This window comes from Salarias fasciatus, chromosome 19, assembly GCF_902148845.1.
Source record: "Salarias fasciatus chromosome 19, fSalaFa1.1, whole genome shotgun sequence".
Taxonomy (NCBI): domain Eukaryota; kingdom Metazoa; phylum Chordata; class Actinopteri; order Blenniiformes; family Blenniidae; genus Salarias; species Salarias fasciatus.
This window is the reverse complement of record NC_043763.1, coordinates 14,979,878-15,002,241: the sequence shown is the minus strand read 5'-3', so window position 1 is coordinate 15,002,241 and position 22,364 is coordinate 14,979,878. Positions and strand designations below refer to the sequence as shown.

The following is a 22,364-nucleotide window of genomic DNA, read 5'->3' as shown; positions in this document are numbered from 1 at the left end:
AGTAGCAGTCAGTACATTTTCCCTATTGAAATACAAGTACTTATAAAACAATAAAGAACAAGGCAAAGAAACATTGCCACTGATAAGAACGATAATTGGAATTCCTATGATTGTTAGTAAAGAGGAGATCATTTTCACACAAAGTTTTGTTTCTATGATGTTTAAGTTCTGCAGCTACACTCTAAATCTTGTACAAGTTTGAGCAGCACTGAAATGTGGTTGATTAGCTACACAGTTTTATTTATGCCTAATTATTCTGTTTGTGCCTCCCAAGGCTACACTGAGCTGCTGAGCCTGTTAAAAGTCTTGCTCCTTGTTTTAGTGTGGGCTTGTTTTTTTGTTTTTTTGTTTTTTTTAATGCGCTGAAGGAGATCTGTGGTGATATTATTTCACACACTCAGGAATTCAACATAATACAGTTTGCGAGAATACATCAGTGTCAGCATCAAACTAGATTCTGACCGAAGGGTGATTTTCAAGGTTTACCGAGGTATAACTCATAAAAACTCCTTTTCCCTGTCAGTGGCTGTCAGTGGATATTGTGATTTAGTGCTGATATCCTCTTCGCAGCAGAGCGTCCCGCTGACCTTTTTGTGCTGCTTTCAGAGCTCCGTGGGGCTTAATGACATGCTCCACTTTGGATATTTAAAGCACAGACTTGAGTTGGTCCTCAGCCTGGAGATAATGATCATTCCGCCGCTTGTTTTGCTTAAAAAGCTTTGAATTATCGCTGAACTCAAATGAGACAGCTTTACAAATTGCTCTGTGGCATAAAATAAAGCATTTGGATGACAATTAGGGAATTATGTAGCTTTTTAATGATGTCTCCAAACAATACTTGGACTATTTTTAAGGTATGTTTACCTTTTTTGGGGATTGCATGAATCACATGCTGACGCTTGATAAAAGCAACCTTTTTTTCTTTATCTTATTTCTCTCTAAGCCCCCTGTCTTCTGATTAGTCTGCGTCGGAGAAGCCTCTCTCTGAAACGCTTGTCTGGCCAGTTTGTCGTATTCAGGGCATCAAATCTGATGTAATTATTGTCAGAAAATGCTGTTTTTGAATCGACAACCCTACAAGGATATCTGTCAGGAGCCTATATTTATTAAACAAATATTAAAAGTAACATTTTAAAACCTGGGTCAGTCCAATACATTTCTCTGCATTTCTGTTCTTCAGTTACATTTTTAGGGAATCTTTTCCACGCAAGTTGTTTACCGTAGAAGTGTTGTGCCCTTGTGTTGCAGCGTCAAATGCCGAGCCAGCAAGCTGTGTTCAGAGTCTGAGTCGGGGCTCAGGAGCGTCCTCCAGGACCCCCTGCTGCTCTACGGCCAGTGGAGCCACAGGGTCTCCCAGGTGCTGGAGGCTTCCGCCGACGTCTCGGACTTCTCTCACATCGCCATGTTGGTCCAGAACATCGAGGTGAGACGGAGTCTTTCAGAAACAGGCTTTGCTCATTCATATCTGATAGATTCTCATGAGGGTGAACTTGCCAGTGTTTTTTGGCTCGTTTGTTTTTTGTTCCTCTTATCCTCTAATAAAATAAAGAAGTTTGTAGACTTTTAATTTATAATTATTCGGATTTACAGACTCATGCTGTCAGAAAGCGTTGGGCCTGTGATGCAAATGTACACTTTCAAAAGTGAAATAAAATCCAAGCAGAACACAATTATTTATAGAGTTTTAATAAATGGAGTAAAATTCAAAACGAGAAAATTCTTCATATTTAGTAGTTTTACTTCCAAGGTGATCCAGGCTAAAGGTTGCGGTGGATGAAAATAAAGACGAGCAAACAAACAGAACGCCTCACAAAGTGTGAGGTTAGTGGGAAAAAGATTTTTAAAAAGATGCTGAATCCATCAGAAAAGGGTTCAACAGTTGAAGAACGTTTCAAAGTGAACTGAGATGTTATTAACGACGATGGCAAAACCAAATACTAGACCGCCATGACTTTTTGACCTCTGACTTAATAAGAGTCACCGCACCTCTCATTGGTTTATAAAAACCAACCATGCAAATATTAAACCAGCTCTAAGTAGGATTCAGCTCTGGATCATTCAGGACGAGCTGAAGTGCTCCGTTAATCACACTTGCTTAGAAATCAAGTCAGAAACACTCAGCGACGCAAATAAAACTTCAGCATCGACGGTAGTGTCGAGACGCATCGTTCTCTTTTAAATAGAGATGCGTGTTCGACAGAACAAGAGAACAAGAACTAAACTGACCCGAACGCACCGACCAGCCCATGAATACATGCGACCGAATAACTGCAATCCTGCATCGGTAGGAAGGGAGAACCTGTCTTTGTAGCATTCCTTTCTTGGTAAATCAAATGAAGACTGACCCAGAGGGTTAAATACAAGTGATAACTAATTTCACTATTGCCATTTTCATTAATCGGTGTTACTCTGTAGAAATCTGTTTGCTCTCAACCAGCCATAAAGCGTAATCCTCTGTTCTTTCCATCCCCGCTCAGCCCAAACATATAAGCTGCGCTTTAAAGATCAGAAAGATTTATAACTCCACCTATTCCATGTCTGCAACGGAGGAACTTCAGAGTATTAACTATGAAAGAGTTGCATCACTGTAGCACCACTTTATCATTAAATCTGTATGAAGAGAATTAGTGCCGTTTGAGCTTCATGCGTCTGCGCTTATGCAAGATTCATGTCACATCCGTGTTTGCACACATTTAGCCTGCGTTTAATAGTTAAATTTCACCTTCCAGGCAGAGATGAGCTTTTCTTTCGGTGCCTCCATTAAAACGTTTGAGCTCCACTGTGTAAATATGTTTGTTTCCCCTCCGTCTGATGAATGCTTACATGCATGGCAGTACTTATTGCTGATGCCCACGGTCTATATAATTTTAATTTCCTAGACCACTTGCTATAAATAGGACCCGGCGTTCTCATTTCCTTGTGTCCCGTGTGTCTCTTTTCCTCCTCCGTTTATTGATCGTAAATAAGTAACAGCCGGTGTCAACTCACACCGATATAATGTTGTAGTACATAGACTCGCCATACATATGAATACATACGAATAGATACATCAGATTTTAAGTGTTATTCAAGCAGGTGGTGTAAATGGACACTGTTACCCAGCCTGATCAGTATTTAAAGTGCACATAGAAGGAGAGTGTGAGTGCTGAACGTGCTTCCTGTTTTCTCTTCGTTAGCGTCTGCTGAAGGACAGCGTGCTGGTGCAGGAGCGTCTCGGGCTTCTGCAGGAGAAGAGCGACCTGCTGGACCCCGTGTTCGGCCCGGAGAGAGCCGAGGGTCTGCAGGGCGACCTGAGCTCTGCCGTCAGGAACAGGGAGCTGCTGCACACTCAGCTGCTGCAGAGGAAGAGCAGGCTGCAGGTATCCGCCGGTCATCCAGCTGCACAGCGTCTTCTCGAAGAATAATTCAATGCAGACGTTAATAATTAAAGTCAAATTGACCTTGATATATGATCATTCACAATCCTGAAGTCTTTGGTTTATGTAATACTCCCGATTTGCCTTTGGTTCTCTTCTTGGTAGGCTTAGAACACCTTTTTTTTAATAGAACAAGACAAAATCTGATCTTGAAATCAGGTAATGTTTCGATAACAAATATGGACTTCAATAGCAATCTAAATATTCCAGCTGAGTCATGCCAGTAAAGAGAAATAAAGTGGAATTCTTTTCTCTGCATGCCTTATTTTTCATTTTAGAAGCAATCACGGTGTAAGGAATCCACAGTCTTCGAACTGAATAAACGCAAATATCATGAATGCAAGCCCATTTGTAAAATAAGCCATAGTACAAAACCATTAGTTCACCAGCTGCAGCAATTTGAGGCTTCGTATAAGGAAAAAACTCTCTCCAACTTCCACAGGGTCAGTGACAATATCTTCTAATGTGGAACAAATGAGGAAACCCAGCGTTCAGAATTACTGCGGACTGTGTTTGGCTTTTATTCTCGGTGAGAGTTTGCAGCCCTGCACAGACTTATAAATACGTTCATTTAATGTGTTTTGTCTGCTCTGCTGGTGAAGTAGCAGTATTTGCTCAGGTAGGGGGAGGACTTTATTCCCATGGTTATGAAAATAATTCAGCAGAAGCAGGATGGAGAGAGCCGAGGAGGCGTGCATGGGCTGGTGGAGACAAAACAATTTGAAAAATATATGATTGTTTTATTTTTTCATGTCGACCAGCACTCTTTGTTTGTGTGGATGTTGTTTAAAAGCAGTTTAACACAGCTTAGTCGAAGACGACTGTTTTTTTTTTCCTTCCAGAAATGCACAGACTGAGCTGCAGTTTGATGCTTTAAATGTCTGAGTTGAAGTTATTTTACATTTAGATCAGTTGTAAAACCTCCTCAAGTGGCACATGCTTTGTCTCGTACACAGGCTTTTTAAATGCTCTGCTTTGTTTGCCAAATCATTAGATAAAGGCTGCAGCTGTTAGACTTTTTGCTCAGATTATTTCAGTTTGTCTCCATTATTTTCCAAACAAGCATCTTAACAGGAGAAAAAGGTGCACGACAATGACAAACTAAGGATACAAACAAAGACAACTAAAAAGAAAAGAATGAATCAAATTCTATAGAACCTTGTTGGAACAAGGAGTGGGAAAAAGTTTACGCTTTCTTTTTTTTTATTTCTTTCCCTTTCTCGCTCCTCTAACTATATAGGATATATATATAACTATACTCGATATACAGTGTGTATCCACCAAATTCCTCATTCATATACATGTGGTGGAAAAATCTATTCTACAGCCCTTGAGAAACTATTTATGTTTGGACTCCAATCAGGTGGATGAATAGTTTGAGATTAGTCTTGAAGATTTCTTGTGTTATTTTCAACGATCACTCGCGAAGCACAATGAATTGCTTTTTACTGAAAGGTGTCGTATAAAGAGATTATTGCTGGAAGGGGTTGAAAGTTCAGCCTCTTCTACAGTCACCCATGCCTCACTTCTAATAATCAACCGTAACTTTAAAAATAAGTGTTGAACTACTCTTGTTTCGAGCGATTGTTCCCTTCTTTTGCTTTTATCGAAGCGACGACGAGAGGAGAAATGCTTTTTCTTTGACCGGTCTGTGGATGACACTTTTCCTCTTTCGCAGGGTTTGATTTCCAGAACCAAAGACTTTGGTGATGCCTATGAGCAGATTCGCTCCAGGCTGGCCTCTTTTGCTGAGCGAATGCTGGCAGCCGACGGCCTCCAGCCGGACATCCTCGCCAAAAAAACCCAGGCGGACCAGTTCAGGGTGAGTTTGCTCCGCAGCTGCTCGCTCCACACGCTGTTTCTCGTGTTGAATTGTTGCTGTTTTTCACTGAAGTTCACGTCATTTACTTGGATCAAATCAAGGACGATTTATATGGCAGCTTTCTGTCTGTATTTGCAAAATATGGACGTGTGTTTCCTCCATCGGTTGGTTTGAGTTCATCTCAGTTCACAATAATCAATTCAGAGAACCTCCTGCAACAGACACGCTGTTACGCTGTACGTTTCTTGTTGTGTTCTCAGGCGATCCACAGGGACCTGCAGGACTGCGAAGCCCACATCATGGCGCTGGAGACGCTGGTGTCGTCCAGTCCCAGCAACAGGAGCCAGTTCGAGAAGCTCTGCGTTGAATGGAAGCATTTAAATAAGACGGCCCGGGTAATTCACTGATGATCATTCCTGTCCTCGCTCTGCACAGTTTTTTTTTTTTTTTAATGTGTTAGTGAGAGATCCAGAAGTAGACGATACAAAAACTCACACATGTGGGAGTTGTTCTGGGTGTCAGTCAATCAGACTTTTATTATATTGCACTTCTCACGCAGGTTGGTAGATTTCTCGGCGCTTCACGGAAGATTGACACGATGATAACAGGATGAAACGAGGAAGAAGAAGCAAGCAGTACATTCATGACACGAGTGTCAGAGTAGCATTTGAACTATTATTAAAACTGAGTGGAGGGAAAAAAAAAAGCTGTATTAGAAATACTCCAAGAGGATGAACAAGATAAAATATTACAATGAAAATGTAACACTGGTGTCAAAAACTCAATGAAGTGGAATTAAAATGAGAAGTCAGAATCTGGAGGGAAAGAAAGTGTCTCTGGCCAACTGAAGACTGCGTCTCTAAACGTCCTTCTACATTTTGGGACCATAAACAGACTCATACATAAAGATCTGAGGAGTGAGAAAGTAGTAGAATTCAGATGGAAGATACATCAGTTTATCGAAGATGTTTAGTTACTGAGTGACTTTAGTTGTTTTTTTTTTTGTTTGTTTTTTTAAGATGAAGGCGAACGAGAGCGAGGCGAACGTCGCGGCGCACGAGAGCTTCCACGACAGCCTGCTGAACATCGAGAAGTGGCTGATGATCATGAGGCAGAAGCTGGAGTCCTTCCACGGCCCCTCAGGAGAGTGGAGCGTCGAGGGCCGCCGCCATGAAGCCGAGGTGCGTGCATTCACCCGCTTGTTGCCACAAGCCTCAGTTTTTACTGGATATTGACTATTCGGTATATCAGTATCAAGTTTATACTATTAGCTATGCTTTATGTTATTTATTAATTATGATATTACATTTTATCTAGTTAAATTTAAAGTCGGTGGAATATTAATGCTGTGAGACGTTGTTGTTTGTGTGGACAGAAAGCTCTGGGAGAGTTCCCAGAGAAGGAGCTGCAGCTGCAGCAGATGGAGGTCCAGGGTCAGGGGGTCCTGCAGAAGACCTCGGAACAGGGGCAGGTCCACATTGTTCGAGACATAAAGCGCCTGAAAGAGTCGTGGATGGCGCTCTACAACATGAGCCTCAACCTTCACAGGTACCTCACACTTTGAAGTCACAGGAATTCTTGTTTGTAATTGGATTATTTTTTAAGGCATCAGCAGAACATTTAACAACCGAATGTACGAAAACATGAAGCAGCTTGAATTCTGGCGTGTTTATTTCAGCTCACTGAAAGTGAGGATCGTCTGTTGTTTGTGATCATTTCATCAGGCTGTTGTTTAGTTTAGTGAAATAAACCTGCTCTCATCAAGTCTGCTGTTCGGGGTGAGAATGTTGGCTCTGGTACGGCAGAAATGCTAAACTACTGGGAGGAAATGAAGGTTCTAAATATCATATTTGCATTGCAGACAGGCTGAGCTGTTTTGGGTTTTTTTAACCCTGTTTTTGGATGTTTATATAGTATGAGAAACTTTTTCAAACTCAACAATTTGAGGGAAAAAGATTTATTTCGTCGATACTTTAAATCAAACCCGGTGAAAACAGGAAACTAAAACTTTGATAAGTGGACGGCGATACGATTTGCTTCAACATGTGAGACACCGATTGCTGTCGAACCTTCTCTTCTTCCGTTTATGAACCTTTCCTCTGATCGTTTCTTACTCGTCTCTCCTCCAGGCTGCTGAATGTCTCTTCTGGGCAGACGGATTCTGTCTCAACAGAGACGTTGGGCGTCTTGGAAAGCAGCAGGTCGGTGAGGGAAGGGATGTTATCGGGCGACGGTGTGGACGGGGCGCAGGGCAGAGGGATTCGAGGTCAGGAGGGTCACATCACAGCGGTTGGAAAGAGCGAAGAGCGCCTGCTTCCACACAGAACGGGCGACAACGGCGGCCACTCCTCAAAGGGAAGCGTGGTCGACTCGTCTGCCTGGAGCAGCAGCAGCAGCGGCGCAGGAATTCACGGAGCAGCCGGAGAAACGGTGGTCGACGGCTCCGCGGGAAGCGGAGCGGCGGCGTCCACACAGCTCGGCTCCGGTGAGCGGGTCGAGACCATCTCTGCAGAAGATGGCGAAGAAGCAAGGGAAGGCCTCAGCGCTGGAGGAGGCGCCTTCATGGTCTTCAGGAAGGACTCAGCCAAGAAACCGACGACGGCTTCGCTTCAGGACGCAGCGGTATTCTCACACCTGTTTAAGCTTTGTTTCACCGCTCAATCAGCTCAGAAATATTTGAAGATGGTTGCACCCTAGCAACCTTTGGGAATTAGTCACAAAATGAAATAAATGTATAAAACTTTGCGTTTTGTTGGGTTTGTCCAGGGGAGCAGAGAGCAGTACTGGTTGAGGAGGAGAGAGTTCGAGGTCTGGCTCAACAGAGAGAACGAAATCCTCTCGGGAATCCTCGGCAGAAAGGAACCGCCACTCAGTGCCAAAGAACTCCAGATCAGAAAGGACACACTGGAGGCAAGTCATTCCTAACAACCGGGTAACAGTCCACCTCTGATTGACCTGGTCTCAGCAAAATCCCCTTGTCTGGAACTCAAGTGCTAAAACACCTCTGTAGACCACTGAAGAATTACTGCACTCCACCCACACAGCCTCCTGTGCTGCTGTTTTCTTTTTTTTTTTGCGCATTAAATGATCACACAGGCTTAGGCATCCACGTTTGTTGTAATGTTCGGTGTGGTTTGCAGGCTCTGAGGACCGGCCTGGGCTGGGGCCAGGAGCAGTTTCAGCTCCTCCTGCAGGAGAACGAAGAAATTGTGGCTGCTTCTGGAGCGGAGGACCTCGGGCTGGAGGACCTGCGCTATCGCTGGATGCTCTATAAGTCCAAGCTGAAGGACGCGGGAGACCTCAGGGCCAGGAAAGTTGTGAAGGTGAGACCGGAGCTAATGGTCAGGCTTCAATCACCTGCTGGAGGATGTCAGAAAATATATTTGCACCTGATTTTGATATTCAGCTTCTATTGACAGCTGTGTGATCAGCTTCACTTCTGTTTTTCACCACACGATGGCAGTGTAACATTATTAAACTCCAGTTTCACTCTGCTGCTCCTCTTTCATTGTTAATCTCATGAAGTTTGTGCTGCAAGTGACTCTTCAGTGGTCAGACTGCTTGCATGTAATCACTTTAGACTTTTGGAAATATTGTGAAACAAACGAACATATTTTGTGTGTCTTTGCAGAAAGTTGCTGTCGAAAAGGAGGAGGCAGCCGCTGCTGTAGAGAAGCCACAAAAGGTAATAGTTACAACCAGTCAGACATCTAGGACTCACTCTCTGTGCCTCCCTCATACCGTTCACACAGGCGCTTTTAAAATTACAAAGGCTGTCAAATATGTAGAATATTAAAGAATAAACAAGCTGATTGATACTATAATACAGGCAGAAAATGTAAAAAGCAGGGATAGAATATATAATTTTTATTCTGGTGATAAACTTTGATAGTTCTGAGAGATTTTATGCAGGATGGAAAGTAAAATGTTGACAAATACAAGTCAGATCATGAAAATGTGGAGAGATGGCCTGACGCTACAGACCACAAGGGTGTGTTGTTAATTAGGAAGCAGGACTTTACCCTCAGAGTTTCACCTCCTCTTCATCAGTTATTAACTTTATCACGCTTGTCCAAACACCCCCGGTGTCTCCTTCCCACTTTCCTTCACGTTCAGACGCAGCCTCGTAGTGGAAGAGCCACAGTTTCAGGACCTGAGTACCAAAACTAGCAGCCACTGAAGGCTGGCAGCCTTGAATCTTATTTGCTGCTTCCATATGTTTTTACGCGGCACTCTATAGCATTGCTATCCTCTTATTTAACTCGTGATTGTGCCAGAGGAGATTTCTGTGAGGTTTTAGCCTGCTAGCTATTAAACCCTCTTACCTTTAGGAGTGATCATAACCTCTCATTCATGGAGGCGCTGTCGCCTGTTTGCTGCCAGTCTTTCCATGAAGGCTGCCGTGATGTTAACACGGCATAATTTATTAAGGATTAAAGCTGGAGAAAGTGACATTTGCCTGCCTAAGTGCTAAGATTAGTGAAAGAGCCAGTATGATTTGTGCTCCTGTTGACATTATTTATCATGAGCTGCACTTCCACAACACGTCAGGTCTCATCTCCGCCACGCTGACGCTGCATCCTAACGTGTTCTCCATCTGGTTCCCGATGCCGCCACGTGTTTTGGACTCTGCAATTTTATTTATTTATTTATTTAATTTTATTTTTTTACTGACGCACAAAAGTGTTTTGTTTTGCAAATGGTTGCTGCTAATATGACACAGCAATCTGAGGGTGCAGAGTGAACGTGGGCACATTCGCCGAATAACAAGTCTGAAAGCGATGTTGGAGTGCAGAGGCCTGTGCTGAATCACTTCACTGTGCTGTGCTGTATGTGTGTGTGTGTGTGTGTGTGTGAGTGTGTGTGTGTGTGTGTGTGTGTGTTGTTTCTGGCTGTGTGGGCGAGCTTCATCTGCTTCCATCCTCTGATTGTTCACATCACCTACATTTATCTTTTCATATCGCAGTTGGTGTCTTGTCAAGGAAAAAGAATCTTTTCTGACAGTTTCCTCATGTTTCTAAGCTGATGAACACGTTCATTCTGAATTACAGTCAAAGTTTGAACAGAAAAACACTATAAACACATACATTCCCATCATATCTAGAGCTTTTTAGCTTTTGTTTTTCCCTCCCCCTGACTCGCTCGCTCACCCCGTGCCGCCTGTGCTCCGACAGAAGCCCGGCTTCCTGCAGCGGGTGTGCCGCCTGGCCCTCCCCCTGTGGCTCCTCCTGCTGGCTCTGCTGCTGCTGGCCTTCCTGCTCCCCCTCATGGAGGAAGGCAGCAGCTGCTCGCTCTCCAACAACTTCGCCCGGTCCTTCAACATCATGCTCCGGTACGACGGCCCGCCGCCCACATAGGAGAGAAACCGTACCGCCCGGCTGCACTGATGTAGGAAATGCTAACTTGAATATTTAAAATCCCACATTCCCAACATGCATCATGCCTGACTTTTCTTGAAACCACACAGTGGACTGTGCAGCCTTGATTGCAATCTTCTTTTGAATCTCCAGTAGATTTGCTGCATTTAAGGCGAAGCAGCAGGTTACATTATTCTTTGAACTTGATTTCCACATCTGATTTAAGCCAATGTTATAGGTCAGTGTGCAGCAGTGAGAGGAAAACTAAGGCCTTGTATCAAGAATGCAATCTGCTGGAAGACAATGTCATTATCTCATTATAATTAGTCTGGTTCACCATTTAATGGAGACTTAAAACAAGTATTTAAAGACCCGTTGTCGGCCACATTCAAGGTGATACAGCCCCGATCTTTACTGCTAACTGGAATCCTTTCTGTGGCCTTTTCAACATAAACTACTGTCAGTGTGTTTGCGGTCGTACCTATGAAGCCAAAGTGAGTGAGTTCCCCACGCAGAAGAGGAAATTATACAACAGGATCCAAACCAAAGAGTCTAGCTCAAGATTTGCATTCATTTGCTTGAAGCCACTCGGTGCGTTGAAGCCCAGATCAAACCAGGTTAGCAGCATGCTATGCTGTCTTACTGTAGCAATGTTAAGCCGTGACTTTACAAGGAGCTACAAAGTGCTTATTTATTTTTTGGAACTTGTCATGTGCACATTTTATAAGCATATTTTGCATCGACTTGTTTTTGTTTCAAGCAGTCGGGTTCATGTTGTTGTGGCTGTTACCAGAGAGCAAATCCTGCACTGAAAGAAAATATATTTCAGATTAAGATTTAAGATTCAGAGCACCAATAGATTGAGCATCTTCTTTTCTGTGTAATTTTTGAGAAGGATTCATCATTTAAAGTGGATGAGTGCAGTTTGAATGTAATGTAAATATAATGAAGTTATTTTGAAAACGCACCAACAACCAAAAGTGAAGCAGGTCTCACACTTTAATCTTAAGATGTTTAGAATGTTCCACGATGATACACCCAAAAACTAAAGAGGTACGTTAATACGACTCAAAGAAGCCCTCACTCATCCAAATTTCAAGCCGGTTTTTCAGAAATAGTTCTCATCCAAGTTGTAATTCCACAACTTTCCTGCAATAAAACATGGAGAATCAAGTGTTACTCTGGATGTGGGTTGAGTAGTAACGGATACATTTTTGTTCGTTGCAGCTTTTCTGACAATGTTTGCTTTCTTTGTTTTCTTATATCAATCCACTGAACTGGAATTACCTTTAAAATGCTCTTTAAATGACCCAGATTGTAGTGAAGTTAACATCAACCCACAGACTTGTAAAGACACGACTATGTAAATACTATGTATTCCTCTTGTAGCAAACTGCATTTTATTGAGCATATACTTTTAACATGGCCTTATAAGTGAAATATCTCTATATATTTGTGCATCTGTTTGTTTACCATCCATTTAGTCTCCTGTACTCGGTGCCATAACCACATGAAGTTTACTGTTGCGTAATCCAGCTGAAGCTAACCTTGCATCATGTGATGCATCAATGATTATCCTCCAGCTCCACTCTGCTGCTGTGTCGTTATGCACGTGTTCCTCCAGTAACGCCTATGCAATTCCCGGCTCCAGTGACACTTTAAAGCTGTATGCGTTCATATTTTATGCAACATATGAAATGACTTGAACCTCCAAGAACACAGCCGAGCATTTAAAGTTGGAGCGTGCGACAGGAAGAAGAAACGGCTCGAGTACGCTGTATGAAATGTTAGCTTTCGGATTAAGGTACATTGAAGATCTGCCAACACGGAGGAGAGTTCGGATGGATCGAATCTGATTTATTAAAGTTTTTGAAAGAGTGGAAATGTTACATATTATTCAAGAAAGCTTGCATTTAACCTGTGTTGTGTGTTTTTTTTTTTAATAAATATACTGCGCTTGATTCAGTTGTTTGTGTTTTGTTTTAGGATAGCCGTGTTGGTATTTTCACTATGCAGGTTCCTGTGAATGCAAACACACTCCAGCGTGCGTCTTTGCTGAAATAAAATCAAAGGCTTTGAAGGATCATAGTTATTTTCAGCGACTCACCCTCATCTCACCATCAATCTACAGAATAATTTCACTTTTCCTCATCATCTGAAGTAAACATGTTCTCCATAGCTTCCAGTGTGAAGCAGCAGCTTCATCACTGTTGTTTCACATCTGTCCGAGTCTATATATCTGTTTCGGTTTACAGTGAAACTGCTTTAAAGGAGAAGAGGGGGGAGTGTTGCGAAGCTGACATTTTCAGTAGCCAGTCCCATCTGTGATGATGGTGCTGAGGAGACTCCTGCTGCAGACACATGTTGCTCTCTGGAGAACAGAATTATGAAACACTTGTCGAGTGCAGCATGAGTCATCGGGCCATTTGACAGTTTTACAGGAGGAAGAAAGGAAAGGATTTGATGTGGTAATTAATTTATGTAGCTTATATTTTGAGAACTCTGAAGCACTGACGAACATGAAGAAGATCAATCTGATAATATGTGAACTAGAATATTTCAGATTTTCCATATTTCAGCAGGAATCCCCCTCGCTCTCCTCTTGATCTTTTTATGTTGTCTCATGCTAATGCTGCTGCATCCCAGTCCTCTATTCCGAACCGAAGAACTAATTTTATGTCTTCTGTGCGCGCGCGCGCGCAGCCTCCCACGCCGCTCTCACCTTGGCCTCCCAGCCGGCCACGCCGAGCTGTGCCGCAATCTGGAGCTCCCGCTCTGCCAAATCCACCGAGCGCAAACACCAGAGCGGCCTCTCTCCTGCTGAAGTTTCCACTCCCGAGACGTTCGCACACAGAAGAAAGCCTCTCTCTAATCTTACAGTCTGACACAAACAGAATGGCCAGAACCCAAAAAAAAAAAACTGATATCGAGAAGGTGGAGGATCAACTGATCACACACTGTTCAGAACTCCCCGCTGCTGTAACGTGTTCCTATGGCGATGAGCGCTTCGCGTGTGGAGTGATTTGATCCTTCCTGCACTGCGAGGCGGAGGGAGCGGTGGGCGGGTTCGGCGCTCGCATTGATCAGGGTTGGCGAGAGGCCCAGCGGAGAGGCATTGATTAGTCAAAGCTTTCAAAAAGCTCATGGCAGCAGACGGCGCAACAATAATGCCAAATCTCAGTCGGAGGCTTTATGAAGGACTGTGAGAACGCCGCGGCTGCACAGTGGTGCAGTGTTAAGCTCTCCTCTAACAGGAAGTTTCCTGGTTTGACCCGTCACAACCCGAAAGGTTCATTTCTGACTCCTGATTGTCCGAAGAGGTGAATCTGTTTTTACATCACGATAAACAAAATACCTGAACGAGGACTGGCCCAGAGGCTCCACCGCCCTCCGGTTCACCATTAGCATCATAAGACCATGAAATGTGCTCATATTTGCAACACGTCACCCCTCAAACAGACACTTTGCGCCGAACGTCTATGAAAGCCTGCCGTGTTTTCCTCCGCGCCGCCTTCCTCAGACAGTGTCTCATTCTCTCAGAGCCAGCTCCACGGCGCGCAACACCCGGCTGCCAATTTCATAACTGCTCTCCACGGGGAACACTTTCCATGAGAAGAAAACACAAAGCTGTTTTTTCTCCCAGTGGTTCACACTTCAGCGTATCGGGTTTCCAATCCTATCATGAAGCGTGTGAAGGAAGTGAGGATGAGGAGGGTTGAAACAATGGGGGAGAGTGGGAGCTGCTCTGTTGCTGACTCTACTTTTCACCCATCTTCATCCTAAATACACACCAAGGGGGAGAGTTTCTTTTGTATTTCAACTCCAAGTCCAATAAACCACGGACGGATTTCAAATCTATAAAAACCTTTAGAACCTTTTCGATACGAAGAAACTACGTCTCCACGGTTGAAACCGAGCTGCAAGCAAAACTCCAGAGGACACAGGTGGTTTACAGGAAGCCGTTTTAAACGCCGCTGTGAGCTGAGGAGTCACCTGAAGACGTAAGTGTGATGTAAGGCAGAGGAGGCCCAGATGAAAACACACTTCAGAGTGTGAAGTGTTTAATTGTGGCTGTGAGGGAGAGGCCTGTGGTCGGGGTGGGGTGTCTGGGTTCGAGGAGGCTGTTTTTTTGCTGAACGTGGTGGTGAGACAGGCTGGCAGACGCCGAGGATCCTAACTTGAAAAACAAGGCCGAAGCTCAGAATGGGAGCGGTGGCCAAGCCAAAGAGTTAAAAAATGAAGTAGTAGAGGAGTTTCTATTCACCAGCTTCGGAGAGAGGGCCGGACTCCACACCTCCGAGCTGAGCGGTCAGTCTGCAGAGCAACGTCGCCGCCGCTGAAATGTCAGGATGCAGCAGATGGCAAGAAGACGCAGGAAAGTCTGGCTCAGCATGGGCCTGTAATTCCATCCTGACTCAGTCCCACCTGAAACTACTCCCAGTAAACAACCAAAACAAGAGCAGAGGACTTAGAGCGGACAATATTTCATATGATTCATGCTTTAAATTCAATTTGTTTGCCTCTGTAAATATAAAGCATCCCTGTAATGTAAAACCACTATTTATAGATTCAGTATATCACATTTCCCGTCTCCAGGTGCAGGGTGAATAATAAAAGCAACTCGCAGGTGTGTGTACGGACAGTTTTAGTCGTCGGATTAGTTGTTACTCCGCGCCACGTCCAGAGCCTTTGTGTATGCAGGGACACTTTCACTGAGTATCATCTGCACTGTTTAATGAATGAGAAGCCTGGAGGGTGCCACACCCTGAGCAGACACACAAACGCACACTGCAAACACAAAAGGAAGCTGAGAAAAGCGAAAGCAGGTCAGACTGAGAATGATTTGAAAGTCAAATGTAGATATGAGGAATAAGCTCATGGTCAATATGCAAAAATGAGGCGAGATAATGAAGTTAATAGATGAACAAGAACCTCCTGATCAGGTCTGATGATGGTTTTAATACCATGTGGAATGCCAGAGAAACATGAGCGCTAATTTAAATTTAAATGGGGGACGCTGCTGGAGTTCACTGACGGGCCTATCAATGAGGGGAAGTCTGACAGACGCTAAATGTGAAATCAGACTCGGCGAACCAGCTTTGTGTTTGTGCTGTCAAGTGTTGACTTGCCCTTCCTCAGACAGCGCACAGTCCCACTGTGTGTGTGTGTGTGTGTGTGTGTGTGTGTGTGTGTGTGTGTGTGTGTGTGTGTGTGTGTGTGTGTGTGTGTGTCTGGTGTCGATGTGACTAATGTCGAAGGGATGAAACACACACACACACACGGAGGAAGCTGCTCCATTTAACCTCCAAGCCTCAATTTTCGAGGAAGTTTAGGTTCAAGTTGAGGTTAAAGTGAAGGTTGGAGTTTGTGTTCCCCTTCAGGTGAGCTTCAGGGAGCTCTGCTGGAAGCGAGTGGAAGACAGTCTGATATCCTCGTGTGTGTGTGTGTGTGTGTGTGTGTGTGTGTGTGTGTGTGTGTGTGTGTGTGTGTGTGTGTTCTTGTATTTCTATCCTTGTTGGGGCCAAATGTCCACACAAGGATAGCAAAACGTGGAACGACGTGCCTTGTGGGGACCTTTTTCCGGTCCTAAGTAGGAGAAACAGTGTTTTCTTGACCATGTTGTTGTTACTGAAAAAAGTAAAAGTGCAAAAACATTTCTTTAGGGTTAGGCTTTGTTGTGGTGTGGGTTAGGGTTAGGGTAAGGGTCAGGGTTAGGGGCTAGACATGAATGGGAGTCAATGGACGGTCCCCACAAGGATAGAAATACGAGACTGAGCGTGTGTGTGTGTGTGTGTGTGTGTGTGTGTGTGTGTGTGTGTGTGTGTGTGTGTGTGTGTGTGTGTGTGTGTGTGTGTGTGTGTGCGCTCCCTCGCTGGATCCAGGCGGTCACACAACAGATGGACACTGTGGATGGAGCGAGGAAGAGGAGGGGAGGGTGTTGTGTTTGTGGTCATATATTTATATGTGTTGTGGAGATGAAGATATAGAAGCAGGACAGGACGAACCTGTTTCTTGAGCTCCTGCTGTTTGTGTTATTTTTTTATTATTATTATTTAGCTCCACGGATACTCATCGGAAAAACGTGCTCTCGGAAAGTGGCATGAGTCAGACCGTTCTCACCTGGAGTGAGGCTCTAGATCACTGTGGAGAACCTGTGTGGGGGTTTGAGCAGTCCTTACACGAATGTATCACAAAAAGTTTGCACATGTTCAACATTTTACCACTTATTTTCTCAAAAAAGTGTCACAGAAAGTGCAAAAACTGAGGACCTGATCTCATATTTCATTTATGAGCTCCATTTTGTTTGAGAAACAGCTTGAATTCAGGTCTTTAGCCAAGACTTCTCAATTGTCTCTTACAACTGTTGCACAACATTCCTGTGTCAGTTGCACAACTATTGCAAGTGCCACGATTTCAGAAGTTTCATCTGGCGAATGTCGTATAAAAGTCACGTGACTCTCGAGGGAAATACAGAGATGTTTTTTACAGAAGCATTCAAATTTGTACAAACTTTGCACAAATTTGAATGCAGATTTCTCTGGAAGCACATGCGACTTTCATGCAACATATTTGCAAAATGTTTCATTCAGTTAGGCTTCAAGTGGTCTTTTTTTTTTGCAATTTAGTGTTTTCAACTATTCATAACCCAGTAAAACAGCAGTGTTTCAGTTTCTGTACCCACATCTCCACCTTTGGATTATGAGCGAAAAATGAGTTGTAAACTGTTTTTAGCCACGTTTTTAGCTTAGATTTCACTTTTATCATGCTGAAATAATTGTAATCTTATGATTTTACTTATACTTATGTGGAAAGTTAATTTCCGTTTAAAGCTAACAATAAATCAGCTCATTCCTGGGATCTTCTTGTTCATCAGAGCGACTGGAACCAAACTGAAAGCAAGGTTTCCATATGAACACAACAGAAAGTGAGAGCATGTGTGCCATTACTGTCTTTTAGCCATGCTGCTTCGCAATGAGTCTTGTTTGTTTCCATAAAAAATACTGAAAGACCCACAGCAATTGAAAAAGAGAAAAAAAATTGGATTTTTTTTTTTTTTTTGGGGGGGGGGGTAAAGATATGAGGATGAATGAAAACCACTGGAGATGCTTCTCAGCATGAAAATATCACAACATCACATGCATGTAGCCCAGATCAGGTTAAAAATAGCCGGCCCGCCATGTGTCATCATGCTTCTGATTGGTTGTTCGGCCTAGTGACTCCGTCCTGTTAGCCTGTTTTTCCTCCAGAAAGACCCATCCTCGTCCGGCCGAAACATTTCCGGGCTTCCGGAAGATGCAGTGATAAATGAGAAAACTGCATTAACATTTGTACCCTGCACCATGATTCACACTCTTCTTCTACACTCGAAAAAGCAGCATCAAGTTTTGTACATCCTCCACCGTTTGCACAGTCACTGTGTGACACACTGCTCCGACCCCAGAGTGCTTCATGAGGAGATGTGAAAGCCGAATAAGCTGTTGGCAGCTTAATCATTCAAAGTCAGCAAACTGTCTCAGGAACAGCAAAAAAAAATCAATCCCGGCTGAAATGACAGAAGGGCCTCAGAGATATGAAGAGAAAGGGAGAGACCAAATTAAAGCAGAAGATGCGCTAAGAGTATCACTCTGTGGTCAGGAGAAGAGAAAATAGACAGAAGAACCAGAACTATTTGACACTTTACTAAACTACATGGACAAACCAAAAACTAATGTTCCACTTGTAGATTTCTGTAACATTCCAGCCTGTTCAGGCTGTTCAGTCCTGCCTTCACACACAGGTCAGTGAAGACTCCAGATCTGGCTCCACTTCCGCTGTGTTTCCTTCCCTGCCAGATCTGTCACAGCCAAATGTTCTGATAAAAACCGACATGATGTTCCTGACAGAAACTGCCGAAATGTCAGCTCAGGCACTCAGCAGAGGAATGTGTTCTCAGCTTTCTGAGGGGTGAGTCATTAGAAAGTCGATTCCTCTAAATGATGCATTTGCACTTCTTGCTAAAAATTAATTGGCTTTCTGGTCATGTAAGTCAAAATAATTTGGTTGAACTCCTAAATCCAGGCTTGAAATGATCCGTAACTTTCTTCTTAAGAACCGAGCGATCCATCTCCGTGTTGATTTGTAGACGTATAAATGGAGCACACATTTTACAGTCAAAGAGAGGAGGGGTAGGAGTGAGCATACTTTCAGTTTGTGACCGTTCGGTTTCAGACAACGTGACTCAGAGTGAGCTGCAGACGTAGGCAGGACCTTGAGGCACAGGGCTGCCAGATGGGTCGGCAGTGTTTCTCAGGAGTATTTGCTGGAGGCTGCGAGTCAACATTTCCTTAAGGGGACAAGAAAAAGAAAAAGGATACAGAAATACAAGCAAGAGGCACGACTGGAAGTCAGCGGCAAAACCTGAAATCCTCGGGAAATTGTGGCTTGGGACAAAGTGGAGGGATGACCTCTTGACCTCGCGGAATATTTTGAACAAGATGAATCTTTTAATAGGATTTTAGTAGATTTTAATAAGACGGTGTTTTTTCCATTTTCTAGTTTCACATGAACATAAATTACCACTCTGTTACGTCTTCCTCTGTCTTCTTAAGCCTGTGCACACATCTTTCTCCACATTCCCACAAGCACTGCTCTTATAAACAGAAGCCGCAAACACCAGCAGGGTCAATGAGACCAAGGAGATGATTACATGTGAGATGTGGTCTCGTAAAAATCCACCTGAGACAGAACATCGCGGTGGAGAGTCACGCAGGACCAGCGTCAGCTGTGCGAACACATATCCTGTTGTGTGCAAACTGTATGACAGTAATGACGAGAAATTGATGGTTATGGTCCCGGCATTGTTGTTTAATTTGATTATTTGCTGAGGATAGCTGGAAGCGGTGAAATGTGCCAGATGGCTCCTGAACGGATTACACCAGATGATATCAGTCAGGAGCCCGATTTTAGTTCACTAAAGATTAACATCATTTACCAAGTGATGAATTCCTTTCGCCGGCTTTTTTGCCCTGAAATATTAGCGGGAAGGCGAACTGTTTGCTCTCTGGAATGGCTGTGAAACATCTGCTCCGCCTGGTGCTGCGCGAGATGTCGGACTCCGGCTCTGCTGCGTGAAATATCGCCGGCGAGGCTTAATGCGGGTTTGCATGTAAATGTGCTCCCCTTCTGAAGATCTCTTTCGCTCTGTGTTTATTTTTAGAGGGCCCAGTTCGTCAGTTAGGCTATGTGGGTTTCTTACTCCATGTGGGTCACAACAGTCAGAGTGCAGACCGCTTCTTTATGGTTTGCCACAAAGACCTGGATTTTTTTTTTTTTTTTTTTTTTTTTTAATATTTAATTTCCAGTTCTTGGGAGACTCGTTTGTCAGATGCAAGTTCGTGGTCGCTCGGGTCCGCTAGGCCAATGCAGAAATCTTGAACGCTGGACCACCGCTGCTTCGCCAGCGTTGCCCGGGCGGCGATTGAACGTTGCACAAACTTCGGTGGAGCGGTTGTCAGCGTTTTACGAGTGGACACGGGGTTGCTGGAACGGTGTCTGGCGTTGAAGCAGCGATTCATGGCGGCGATGAACTTTGGTTTGGCGTTGGTATAGAGGTGTCGGAGCGGGACCAGAATTTGGCTGTAAATACGGGGAGAAATGGACCAGGAGCTCATTTGGAATCGAGCTGCCGTTGAGTTCAGACCTTATCTATATCGAATTTGCTCAAAGTTACGGTAAAACTGTATCACAATGGATGCTGGGAGACTTGCGATGATTGGTGCACTAGTCCAGCACATCTATTAACCTGACTCCACTGCTTCAGCTGCCTGCTCAGTGATGATCTTCTTGGAGGCTGCTGCCTTTCCTTCTCCAGCCTTCCTCTTCTTTTATCCACGTCGCATGATGAACTTCAACTATCGACTTCTATCAAAGATCTATCAGAACTTGCATCAAAACGATCCGTTCAGCTCCGTAGTCACAAGCGGTATGCCGCTAAACCAACTTTATACCCCCGCCGAGCCAACGGCCGCATGCGCAGAATACCAATGCTTGTGTCACCGCTAAACCAACGCTAAAGCAACGCCAGCTTCAGCGGTGCACCGCTAAGCCAACGCCCGTGTTTTCGATTTTTTTCCCGTTTTGTGCGCGGTGACGAGCGTTCAGCCCCCCCCCCCCCTCCCTACCGTTCAAGGAACGCTCCAGCAAAGTTTGGGCGGTGTGACCGGGCCTTTAGGACTGTGAAGATCAATACTTCGGTGAAGTCTCACTTTGAGTACAGACTGCTAGATTCTGTCAGTGCAAACAGAATTGACTCTTTTTACACTGATGGTGGTGCCAAATCCTGAACTACAGGAAAAAAGCAGATCTAAAGACCAAATGATTCTTCAAACGTACAGAAATCAAAACATCAAAGTGAAACTGTACATGTGCAACAGTCAGAATGAAACAGCAGGCCACCTGAACGGAAGCAGTTCAGAAAACAAGAGAGCAGAATATGAACAGCTGCCCGTCACCTTAGGTCTAGTTTCAAAAAATCCTCACGTGTTTGCGTAAACTCTGCCATCAGGCCTATTTACACGCCGAACAGTCTGCCTCCAAATGGACTGTGTTGCAGCTCTGATGAAAATGAAACATAATAATGCAAACTTTTCCCCATAACAAAAGACAGGAAATATGAGCAAAATGACAAGATGTGCACTGAGAGCAGAGCCTGAAGATGGACAATGAAAAGAAGAGATATACTGAGAAACCTTATCTGGAAGTAAATACAGAACTTCCCTTCTTGGGATTAAAATATACCTTGATGAGTGGGTTTTAACCTCCCGTGTCAAAACAAACACAGAAATGAATTCTTCACGTAGTCCAGACTTCTCTCTAAAGGAAAAAGCCTCTCGAACATCCGAACAGCCCAAAGCCAAACCTGTAAAGAGGCGTCTGTTACAGTTCTTTCAGCTCAGTGTCAAAGAGCACACACACACACACACACACACACACACACTTCCTAAACAGTAAATTCCACTGTAAAACACAGCCAGGCCGACATGTAGTGTATAATCAGCTCTCAGTCAAACGGTGCTCATCCTCTGCGCGGTGACAGTTTACAGAGACCAGATACGGCTCCTAATGAGTCCGACACAGGAAGAGCTGCACTGCAGTCATCCAGCACACACTTTGAAGTTCAGCCTGCCGCTGTTCAGGCACAAATGAGATGAATTATACAACCGATGCACCAAGTTTTCCTTCCACACTCGATCCAACTTGCGCGGGTTTAGAAATAGCAGTTATTAGTTACACCGGAACAAGTTTATATTTGTGTCCTCTGTGATGCAGACGCAGCGTTTGTTCTCGTGTTTCTTGATGCATTTTTAATCAGAGGAGGTCAGCGTTTCTGTTGTTGGATGCAGCTGCGTCTTTTTAATCATTCTCAGATCATTAATATGCGATGTTGCTTGTGTTTTATTTTAATTTTTATCATTCCCTTTGGTACCGAGAAATAGCAGCTAAGTCCATAAGATAATTGATCCATGTTGCATTTTTATGTAGCAGGCAATATCATCATTGCTCTTCTAATCATTATATAACATTTGATCCTTTTCCCACTCTTTACACAACTCCTCTTTACAACTCATCTGCACTTTATTGGCATGAAACAATTTCTTTTTTTGTATAATTTTCCGTGCACCTTACCAGGAGTTTATAGAGAACACCAGTACAGCTGCTTCTTTCAGGGTCTCCGGCTGCAGGCCACAGTCAGGGGAGGAAAATGTATTTTCACAAGAAGAAATCTCAGAC

At 43.9% G+C, this 22,364-nt stretch overlaps 1 protein-coding gene across 1 annotated transcript in view; it reads left to right on the top strand.

Moving 5' to 3' along the window:
- syne3 (spectrin repeat containing, nuclear envelope family member 3) overlaps nucleotides 1–11,979 on the top strand; it is a 28,572-nt gene extending 16,593 nt beyond the window's left edge. The window contains exons 8-18 of the mRNA XM_030117282.1: nucleotides 1,249–1,423; nucleotides 3,177–3,359; nucleotides 5,095–5,238; nucleotides 5,499–5,633; nucleotides 6,258–6,419; nucleotides 6,614–6,786; nucleotides 7,368–7,860; nucleotides 8,005–8,148; nucleotides 8,379–8,561; nucleotides 8,870–8,923; nucleotides 10,413–11,979. Of these exons, the coding sequence (XP_029973142.1) occupies nucleotides 1,249–1,423; nucleotides 3,177–3,359; nucleotides 5,095–5,238; nucleotides 5,499–5,633; nucleotides 6,258–6,419; nucleotides 6,614–6,786; nucleotides 7,368–7,860; nucleotides 8,005–8,148; nucleotides 8,379–8,561; nucleotides 8,870–8,923; nucleotides 10,413–10,595 (2,029 nt within the window). The 3' untranslated portion in view covers nucleotides 10,596–11,979. The remainder of the gene's footprint in view (nucleotides 1–1,248; nucleotides 1,424–3,176; nucleotides 3,360–5,094; nucleotides 5,239–5,498; nucleotides 5,634–6,257; nucleotides 6,420–6,613; nucleotides 6,787–7,367; nucleotides 7,861–8,004; nucleotides 8,149–8,378; nucleotides 8,562–8,869; nucleotides 8,924–10,412) is intronic.
- The last annotated feature ends 10,385 nt before the right edge of the window (nucleotides 11,980–22,364 follow it).